The sequence below is a fragment of the Labrus bergylta genome, chromosome 23 (assembly GCF_963930695.1).
Source record: "Labrus bergylta chromosome 23, fLabBer1.1, whole genome shotgun sequence".
Taxonomy (NCBI): Eukaryota; Metazoa; Chordata; class Actinopteri; order Labriformes; family Labridae; genus Labrus; species Labrus bergylta.
Window position 1 is genome coordinate 3,223,953 of NC_089217.1, and position 9,912 is coordinate 3,233,864.

The following is a 9,912-nucleotide window of genomic DNA, read 5'->3' on the forward strand; positions in this document are numbered from 1 at the left end:
ATTTAAACTGAAGATTTGCTTAACTCATAAAATGTGACAATGAAATTTGTTTTACTGCTGCTATTAAAGACACTTCTCCTCTGTACCAGTAAGTTAAAAAGCCTTTGATTCATGTTGTTTGAACTATTGACCCCTATACTGCTTTTTTCCTTCTCAAAGACATGAAGTATGAACACAATGGAAAGAAACAGCACAATCAGCATAAAGGAAGATTAAGTTCTTTTTAAAGTATTTTTTTCTTAAATATTTCCTTTTCCAGAAGTCAAAAAATCACCTCAAATTCTCACAACTTAATGTAGCAGTCATTCTTCAGTTTGAGCTTTTTTATTGTATTAAAAGTGTTTCAAAGATTGCATTCAGGACTGCACATTTAGATCCAGTAGACTATGACTTCCTGTTTCTATTACAATGTGAACTCTCAAGACAAAAAACACATCTGGTCCTTAAGTAATTAACATGTTGCCTAATATAATAATAAAAATGGCAATCTTCATCGTCGTCAATTTACAGCCACAGTGAGTGCTGACAGACTGTGCTTACATCATCAGTATGCGTAAACTTTGACTTTGTTGACTTCATGCTCCGCACATTCCCTTTTCCTGCTGTAATAATAAAATGTGTTGTCTCGACGTTGGAGCTTCTTCACATAGCCCGTCTGTGGCCATTTTTCAACCTGAGACAGAAACAGAAAAGGAGGCATAAGAACCTTACATGACAAAATTGTCTTTTGACAGTCTGCTATACATTCATTATGTTTTACAGTTTTCCTGAAATGAAAACACATTAAACATATTTTGTAAACACACAGTCACTAACAGCCCTCCATAAATACAACTATTCAAAGTAAAGTATATTTTTGACAAAGAAACGTGGCCTTACGGTGACTCTTCCTCTGAATGACTTGACACAACTTTACAGTTTTTAAACAAAATATTTACCAAGGCCCCTTGTTTGACTTGTATGTACTCCAGTTCATCTCTGTAGCCCGCCTGCTGGAATCTGAACAGGTTTTCCACCTCTGCAGTCCATCCTTTGGCTCTGCTCATGGACTTTGGCTTGGAGATGTTGTAATTAGCAGAGGACATGGTGCTGATGCCAAAAGATGTCAGAAACAAGTCACTGAAAAATGACAGAAACTGACAAGAAAATACATAACATTATAATAATAATATATTGTTTTTTTATAACTTTAGCATGTTTATACTGTGCACTCTAAAGCAGACTTAACCTGCAAAAGTACGTTTTTTCCTTCACATTTGATTTTGTTTCAAAATCAGCAAAGACATTTGTACATTCATATTTGTTGGAAAGGCTGTCAAGACTTTTGAACATAAAAAAATAATCCCTCCATTCCCCCTCAAACCCCCACACAGGACTACCTCACTGGACTGTAAAATACAATACAACATACATCACAAACGTGCAATATATTTATCTGTATAGTCATTTTATACATAGCTTTTGTTTTTATATCTATTTATATCTGCACCTTATTTTTCTATGTAAATACTTGCTGCTGTTTTTTATCCTGCACTACAACGAGCCAAATGCAACGAAATTTCGTTCTTATCTGCTCTGTAAAGTACAAGTTTGAATGACAATAAAGAAAGTCTAAGTCTAAGTCAATTGTGGATGCAGCGTCCTCTAGCGGTAAAGTCCAGAACTACACCATTTTGACAGCCTTTCCAACAGTAAAAGAGACATTTTACAAAAATAAATGCTACTTGTTGGATCACAATGTATGCCGAACTAAAGAATATACCCTAAAACATAATATAGTCTAATAGAAATTGATATTAAACGTGAACTTTCAAATATATGTGGCAAAACTTCAAAATCGAGTATTATTGAAGTGAGTTACGCTCTACATAGACGGAATCAACCTGTTTTTTTTTTTTTGTTTTTTTTAAATAAATCGTCAAATAAGATCACTATAGTTTCTAATTTCCTCACTCTTCTGCCCTTTTATTATCATAATTGTTTTTTTTAAATTACAGACGAAATCTTACTTACATTCGTTTTTAGGATTAGTTGCTTTCCAGACGTCAGTTAGCGTAAGGACGGTAAACAGCTTCTCTTTGGTTGCCTGGTTACCGTGAACCTTCTTCTTCTGCGTTGGAGGACATGATTCAAAAGACGCTTCCAGAAGATGGGTCCTTAACAGCGCGGAACAAAAAGATGACTTAAATATTGGCGAGTCACTTGATAGTTGAAGAGAGTTTGTTGTCCCCCAGTGCAGAGTGAAAAGTAAACATTTCCATAAACGTCCTAGTGTTTTGTTTATGAAAGCGGTGCAGATGCATCGTTACGGCAGCAGGTGGCGGTAGCGCGCAGATGCTGCTCCTACACTACCGTAATAACAAACGACGAAGAAGAGGAACTGAACTCTGTAGGCGGGACAAGTGAATGCGTCAGAGATGTGAACAAAATAAACTCCCTCCGATTTAAATTGCAGTCGTTACATTTTAGACAGACACCGCTCAAAGGGTCCAACTTAAAGATGAGTTCATTTGCAGGCCGAATGAAGGAATATCCCACAATGTCTCTGGATCGTTTCGACCGGGAGAACTTACATGCCCGGGCATATTTCCTCTCCCACTGTCACAAAGGTAAACATTGAAGCTAGCTAGCATCACAAACATATAAACATCAGATACAACTAGAAGTGTAACCTTTGTTTATGTCCTTAACATCATATTATATCTCTAAACAGATCACATGAAAGGACTGAAAGGACCAAAACTGAGGAGAAAGCTGCAGTTCAGGTGAGACAGTTTTGGTTGTTTTGCATTTATATTATTATTAAATTATTATATTATATTATTATTATATAAATATTAGAAGGGACAGTTTCCTATTTATTTATTTATTTATTTATGCTTTATTTCGAACGATTAAAATAGATAAAAATTAATAAACAAATGGAAAAAAAAAATCTGTATAAAATAAATAAAATAAAAAGGCAATTTTCAGTATAATAAACATTTGACTCGTTCGAAAAGGGATAGGAAGAAGCCCAGGCTTGTCAAGTCCTACCCCCATTCTTCACCATTAACAAATGCAAAATCCAATAAAATAAACTAAACAGACAATACAAAAATAATACTTCAATCGAGCTATTAAGAAAAACAGAACAAAACAAAAACAAACAAAAAAATAATACAAAATGAACAGACGCCGTTAACATCTGAGATTTACATTCTCCTTCCTCATTTCTGTACTTTCAAAGATATGTCTTTTGTACAAAATGGAAATACACATACTTTTTAAATTGGTCCGAGCATAATGCTGTTTCAAGTTTAGTTTCCCTCTAAAGTTATAACCCCCCTCTCTGTCTCTGAACACTTTTTGTGTGTTTACAGGTAGCAGTTTATTTTTTCGTTTATACATTATTTGTGCAGTCTTAAATTCTACCAGATAGGAAGGCACTCATGGTGAACATGTTTTACTATAAACATAAGGAACACAACATGGGCTCCTTTAGCTGTTAAACAGACGTGAGCTACAGTTTAAATACTCAAAAGAAACATTTCAGTAGTCCATGAATAGAATAGAATTACTTTATTGATCCCAAACAGGGAAATTGTGGCGTTACAGCAGCAGGTTATCCAAACACACAATATGAGTAAAAAACACAATATTATCAAATTTAAACACAATATAATATTAAATACAAAGTAAATAAGCACTAAAAATATCAAAACTAAGAATTTGAATATATACAACCAGGATTTAACTGAGCATTACTAGTCTTAAATATGAAGATTAAATGTAAATGTGCAAAAACAGAGTTGTAAATGGACAGTACTGACATAGGGAGATGTTCAATCAGTGATACATAAGTATCATAATGTCTGGTCAGCCACAATTTGACCTGCATTCCTCAGAGAAAAAAAATTGCAATAACCAATAATATCTGGTGTAGCAGACTGAATAAATACAATCTGAACATTATTCAACGTTTTTTTAATATTCTTCATGTATAACTGTTTGCTCATGTACAGTAAAATACCTCAAATAAAAAGTCTCTTAACTTGAAACAAGAAACTAACTGAATGACTTAAACTGTGCTTCTCTTTGGTTTTAGTCGCACAGTCAGGCTGTACTGCTCATTTGTGACCAAAGAACTTCTGCTGAACAGTCCCAAGTATGCTTTCTGGGAGGATTACATTGTAAGTATGACAGAGAGCCAGAGAGAACCCTGAACACAGAGATATGTGTACAATGTTAACGATCACAGCATTAAATTAAGTGCATCCTTATTTTTGATTCAACATAACTCACTTATTATGAATTTCGAGTGTTTTGTTTTGTTTTGTGATATGTTTATTTTTTTTAATTCAGATACTTCGAGGCTGTAGGTCGGACATGCAAGTAAAATGTTTAAAACTTTTTGTGTCTTTCTCTCCTGGTGGATGATCCATCGTAGGTTGCGTTGGAGCTGGAGAGCCCTACGCAGATATCTCTGGTTGACGAGGCATCTGGAGAGGTAACACAAAACGTCTCCTACTGTTCCCTCAGTTTAGATCAGTCCAGCCAGTCAGACTAAATGTGTCTGTTGCACCTCAGTTTCAAGATTGTGAAAATCTATCCTGTTTGTTATTTGTTTGACAGAAAGAAGATATTGTGGTCACATTGCTCCCTGCAGGCCACTGTCCCGGCTCTGTAATGTTAGTGAAACCATCTATTAATATTTCATGATTTTGTATATCTTTTTTAAATGTATGTTTCATAACACGTCATACAACCTTTTCTGTCTGTTGCTATCGATGATGTCCTTGAGGAGCCGTTTCACTTTGGATTTAAACTTTAAGAAGATGAAATATGACATTTTGTGTGTCTGTACTTAGGTTCCTGTTCGAGGGTTCTCGGGGAAACGTGCTGTACACGGGAGACTTCAGGTTGGCCGCCGGAGACGTCCCGAGAATGGAACATCTGCACTCTGGCAGCAGGTTGGTCCCAAAGCTCATCTTTACTGATTTCTCTCTCATTTGTTGATGTTAAATTTTGTCTAAACAAAAGGTTGTGTGCTCCATGAGTGTCATCGTGGTTTGCATTTCTGATGCTGTGAATGTTTGACTTACAGAGTGAAGGACATTCAGAGTGTTTATCTGGACTCTACGTTCTACGACCCACGATACTACCAGATTCCTACTCGGGTACGTTTGAGGGATGGGAACATCTTCGTATTAAAGCATGTGGTTTACAACAAGATGGAAGTTAAAATGAAACACCAGAAAATGTTGTCGGTAGATGAAAATGTACTGGACGATATGAAGGAAATATTCTGTGATTTCAGGTTGTGAGATGTGACGTTTTTTTGCGGCTTGAAGAAAAAACTACAATCTTAAACCACAAAATCCTGTTAGCACGGTTGTGACATCATCATATACAATCAGAATATGTATCCATCCATGTTAATGTGTTTATTTGCAGGAGGTGTGTTTGAGCGGCATCTTGGAGCTCGTGGGGAACTGGATCGCTCAGAGTCCGTATCATGTTGTGTGGCTGAACTGTAAAGCTGCGTATGGATATGAATACCTGTTTACTAACCTGGGAGAGGAGTTCAACACACAGGTGACACAAACTATGTGGCTACACACACAACATGTCCTTCTGTGTACCAACTGTGATAACGTGTTGTTAAACATCTCCTGTTTCTTTACTCTCAGATCCACGTCAGGAGTCTGGAAATGTTCAAGAAGATGCCGGAGATCCTGAGCTACGTGACGACTGACAGGAGGACGCAGATTCATGCCTGTCGACACCCAAAGGTCCCATTTTATGACACGCACACACACACACATTAGGGCTGTCATTTTTATATAAATTCATGTGTTTGTGTGTTTATGTGTATGTGTGTGTGTAGGCCGAGGAGTTTTTCCAGGGCAACAGGCTGCCGTGCGGCTGCTTAGCCTCCGACGGGACTGCTCTCCGTATCATCAGCATCAAACCTTCCACCATGTGGTTTGGAGAGAGGATGAGGAAAACCAACGTAATTGTAAAGTAAATTATTTAGAAACTGAAGGAATAACACGTTATCATAAATTTAAACTAAGTTTGGTTCATGAGAGCGGAGTGTGACTTCTCTCTTCTTTTTTCTTCTTTTTTTTTTTCCAGAACAGGAGCCAGTTCCTTCAGAGCCTGCTTCAGTTTCCACTCGTCCTACGCAGAGGTTTCTATCATTGTTTTTTCAAATAATCCTGTCTCTCTTCAGCGGTCTTTTCTGATAATGGCAAAAATAGCCAAAAAAAAAAAAAAAAAAAAGGCCAAACAAATCCGGATCATTCAGGACCAGAATCTAAACTTACATTCAGTAGATATCGTACTGTTTGTTTCTTTACATTATCAGGTACTGCAGAAGCATTTGTGACAAGAAGATCTGATTTTAATTGTCTTTGTTCATCGACTCCTCTGTAGGACAAATGTTTTGATGCTCACAATGTTTCTCAAATTATTTCAGCTAAAAGATTTCCTCTCCTACCTGAAACCCGTCAACATCTACCCCAGTGTGATCCCCATGGGCCGGACTCTGAGTCAGGTCACACAGATGTGAGTAAGCTTTGACTCAATTCTCTTCACTACATAAAGTTTTGCAGCCTTAAGTTGATTGAAAAAATCATCTTAATAGTAATTTATGTTTATTTTACAAAGCAAAACTTGCAGCATCTTAATTCTGAAGAGTAGACTTATTTTGTTTGAACAGGTTGAACCAGATGTGCAGAAACCAATCTGATCATGCAGCAACCGCATACAAACCTCTGGGAGTCCTCAAACGCAGCATGGTGCAGCGACCTACATTTGGTGAGACAAACATACACCTCCAGGTGTTCAGCCAAAAAAAACACCTCTTACTGCCTCGGTAGCTGTTGATGCTTCTTACGAGTTCAACATGAGAAGTTAGACCAGAAAGAAGCCGGATAACTTTCTGAGTTTCAATATTTTTGTAACGATTACTTGAATAGGTTTGGAGAAGAAGCTGTGTTTGCACCATGCACAAAGGTTGTACAGTTTTGTGTAACTAAAAAACATTTGAAAGATGATGTTGAGGATGAATTTAATGCTTTGAGATGATTGGAAATATACAAAGTGGATCATTGGTGTTAAAGCAAAGCAGTCCAAAAAAACAAGCTGAGTTCAAAACATTTCAAAGAGATGCACCACAAAAAAACCAAACCCTCATTTTGAAAGCAGAACAGGTTAGACTGAATATCCAGCCTGCACATCTGACGGCTCCTCTCCTGCTTTTTAAGACCTTGATTCCTCTGAGGTAAGGACCTTGTCCTCGTGGATGGAGAGCTCCTCGCTCTACAGCTCGGTCACAGTAGGTCGCTCTCTGTCGAATGAGCTGCACGAACATTAACACAGCTGCAGCAGATGTTGAGTTTGGCGTTTGGGTCGGGTTGTTTGTGACGCATTTTGTTAAGGACTAACTTTGCCTTTTCTAAAAGTATTTTTACAAACTTGTTGGAAAACAAACGTGTATGTGCTGCATTATGTTTTTGTGTGTTTGAATCTGTACGGTTGATTTTGTATGCTAACTTGTTCGCTATTATCTTTTAAGGGCTTTATTATAGGGTTATCCCGATTTACAGATTTTTAAACCTTGATAGGCTACTGGTAAATTGCTACCTGTTTGCTACCATGGTAACAAGAAATATACGTCCTAGGCATCAAGTTGTGAATTATTTCTTGTTTTTCTTCCACTAGTTATACCAGCTGTTTGTCATGGGCATGAATAACCACAAAGACCTAACAAGCAACCTTTGACCTACAACAAACCTCCTCACTTTCTTCTCTTAAACGTTCTCTGATTGCTCCTCATCGTTTATGGTTTAATCCTGAACTGTTCATCTGACACATTTCTAAGATTATTATATAATAAGTCCCTTTAAGTGTTTTACGATTTAGAGTAAATGATGTAGGATGTCCAGGACAGTGATGAACACCAAAACCAAAAAAATGAGATTTGAAATGTAAAATATTCCAGATGTACCGTCAGTGATCGATATCGGCTTTCTGGATTTATCGGTCTGTTTGTGTCTGTTCAGATTCAGACAGTGATGACGAACTCTTTGATGGCCTCGACTTGGCGCCAGTGAGGAAGAAGATGGGGCTGGATCAGGAAATAAACGAAGGTTCAGAACTACTTCACCATCATTTTCTGTCTTTTTTTAGGTGTTTTTTTAAGTTGTTAACTTCCTTTTTGTTTTATCTGTTCCTAGTGAAAGGGCAGAGTCCTCAGAAAACAGCGCCCCCTGCTTCCATGGAGGAGTCATTACCTCAGACGGTCACACAAGCTGTCGCAGGCAACTATGTGGACTGCACCGAGTCCAATGATGAAGATGAGGATTATGAGGAGGAGGAGGGGGAGGGGGAGAACGAGGGAGCAGGGGATGAAACTCTAATAATGGAGGAGGGACAAAAGACAATGAAGGAAAACGAGAGAAATGAAGAAACGGAGAAAAATAAGCTCAAGGTGGAAGAGCGCGATCCCTCTGCTCTGCCGAAATGGGATGACTTCTTCACCGTGGAGACGCTACCTGACAGCCAGAGCAGCCTCAGCAGCCAATTACAATCCTGCTGCTCTGTCCCAAGCCCCGCCCCTTCCCGAATGACGGGCTCACAGACCCCTGAGCTGTTCAGCGAAGAGGAGGAAACCCCGAACAACGACGAAAACTTCAGCCTGACCCTGTCCGCCTCTCTGTCCAATCATTCCTCCCAGAACTTGGACTCGTATTTACCCGACACCGTCATCCTTCGTCCAGAACGGGAACAACTGGAAGACCCGAGGACCAAAACTGTGTCTTTGGAGGAAACAAACAACGACCTAAACATTCAGTCAGAGCCCGAGGAGCTCTCAGGGTCTCAGGTGTCGTCGGACTTTGACATTCCCTGCACGCCCGAGTCGAAGACGCCCCGGCTTGATGAGCTGTCGCAGCTGTACAGGAAGCTGGCGTCAGGAGAGGAAGTGGTCATCAGACAGAGGGATTGAGGAAAAGAAGCAAAGCTCACCAAAAAAAACCGTTAACATTCTAGTTTGTCTACATTGTGTCCTACTGCACGTTGAAAGCGAGCTGAGGGTCAGATTGAATTAGCTCAGATTGTAAATAAATTACAGTTAGAAAGAGATTTTCTAAATCAGCCACACTGAGCACTTTAAGTCCTTAAGGTTTGATGAACTCCATGCAGCTCCACGGCTTTGAACACACACATCTTTATATAGGATTTTTGACATTTGATGAGCTTTATAACATTTATGTGAAGCACTCAGGTTTTATGGATTCAAATTTCAGCAGAAAAATACGTTTTCCCCAAATTCAACCGAGTTAGTTTTGCTGCCTGCATTTCTTTTACGCCTCACCTTGGTGCTTCATTATACCTGAATGAGATGTCACAAACAAACACAAAATGAGCTTCTACATAAACACATATATACATTCCCTAACACCTCGTGTGCCTTACAAGTGAAACCTCTAATCTACACCTTCAGTTTAACCTCCCAACCACACAAACCTCAGGATGTACACACACACACAATTCATTTCAGTGTACGTTAGTGTCACGGTGCCATACATATTTTAGTGCACCTGCACACTTTAACCTCCTTCCTGTCTGTCGACCGTTTGCTGTTTGTTCTGCTGAAGACGTGCTCTTTGTGGAGAACGATGAACTTTTGTTATGAATAATATATATTCAATTAAAAACAGAGAAGGTTTATATTCAAGCGCAAAGAGTTGAATGATTAAAATGATTTCTAAACCCCCAATTCCAACATAGTCCGTGCAGTGGAAACACGATCTGTGGACCGCGTCGCACACGGAGCAAGTGGAAATCTGGGGTTATTGTTGTCAAAACGTCTTTTATTTTCTGTACTTGAGTTCATCTAAGTTCCATCCTCTCACGTGTTGG

General features: G+C 38.6%; 2 protein-coding genes and 1 long non-coding RNA gene across 5 annotated transcripts in view; 1 reads left to right on the forward strand and 2 right to left on the reverse strand.

Moving 5' to 3' along the window:
- Positions 1-273: 273 nt before the first annotated feature.
- On the reverse strand, positions 274-2,278 carry meig1 (meiosis/spermiogenesis associated 1). 3 transcript variants are annotated; one of them, XM_065951484.1, is made up of 3 exons: positions 2,014-2,278; positions 939-1,136; positions 274-673 (listed from the first exon to the last, which is right to left on the reverse strand). In XM_065951484.1, the coding sequence occupies exons 2-3, from the start codon at positions 1,083-1,085 to the stop codon at positions 545-547; spliced, it is 276 nt and encodes a 91-aa protein (XP_065807556.1). In that variant the 5' UTR covers positions 1,086-1,136; positions 2,014-2,278; the 3' UTR covers positions 274-544. The 3 variants fall into 3 exon arrangements, with proteins under 3 accessions (XP_065807556.1, XP_020514509.1, XP_020514508.1); XM_020658853.3 differs by having other exon boundaries at positions 275-673; positions 939-1,089; positions 2,014-2,277; XM_020658852.3 differs by having other exon boundaries at positions 276-673; positions 939-1,119; positions 2,014-2,276.
- Positions 2,279-2,374: 96 nt separating this feature from the next.
- Positions 2,375-9,912, forward strand: part of dclre1c (DNA cross-link repair 1C, PSO2 homolog (S. cerevisiae)) — a 7,579-nt gene continuing 41 nt past the window's right edge. Inside the window, exons 1-15 of the mRNA XM_020658857.3 lie at positions 2,375-2,609; positions 2,714-2,765; positions 4,088-4,172; positions 4,430-4,489; positions 4,615-4,670; positions 4,851-4,952; positions 5,087-5,159; positions 5,437-5,577; positions 5,673-5,774; positions 5,870-6,006; positions 6,121-6,175; positions 6,464-6,552; positions 6,707-6,804; positions 8,052-8,138; positions 8,226-9,912. The exon at positions 8,226-9,912 is cut by the window's right edge and continues 41 nt beyond it. Of these exons, the coding sequence (XP_020514513.2) occupies positions 2,501-2,609; positions 2,714-2,765; positions 4,088-4,172; positions 4,430-4,489; positions 4,615-4,670; positions 4,851-4,952; positions 5,087-5,159; positions 5,437-5,577; positions 5,673-5,774; positions 5,870-6,006; positions 6,121-6,175; positions 6,464-6,552; positions 6,707-6,804; positions 8,052-8,138; positions 8,226-8,995 (2,016 nt within the window). The 5' untranslated portion in view covers positions 2,375-2,500 and the 3' untranslated portion in view covers positions 8,996-9,912. The remainder of the gene's footprint in view (positions 2,610-2,713; positions 2,766-4,087; positions 4,173-4,429; positions 4,490-4,614; positions 4,671-4,850; positions 4,953-5,086; positions 5,160-5,436; positions 5,578-5,672; positions 5,775-5,869; positions 6,007-6,120; positions 6,176-6,463; positions 6,553-6,706; positions 6,805-8,051; positions 8,139-8,225) is intronic.
- Positions 9,202-9,912, reverse strand: part of LOC110003248 (uncharacterized) — a 7,071-nt gene continuing 6,360 nt past the window's right edge. The window contains exon 6 of the long non-coding RNA XR_002278886.3: positions 9,202-9,912. This exon is cut by the window's right edge and continues 1,072 nt beyond it. This is a non-coding gene — a long non-coding RNA (uncharacterized lncRNA).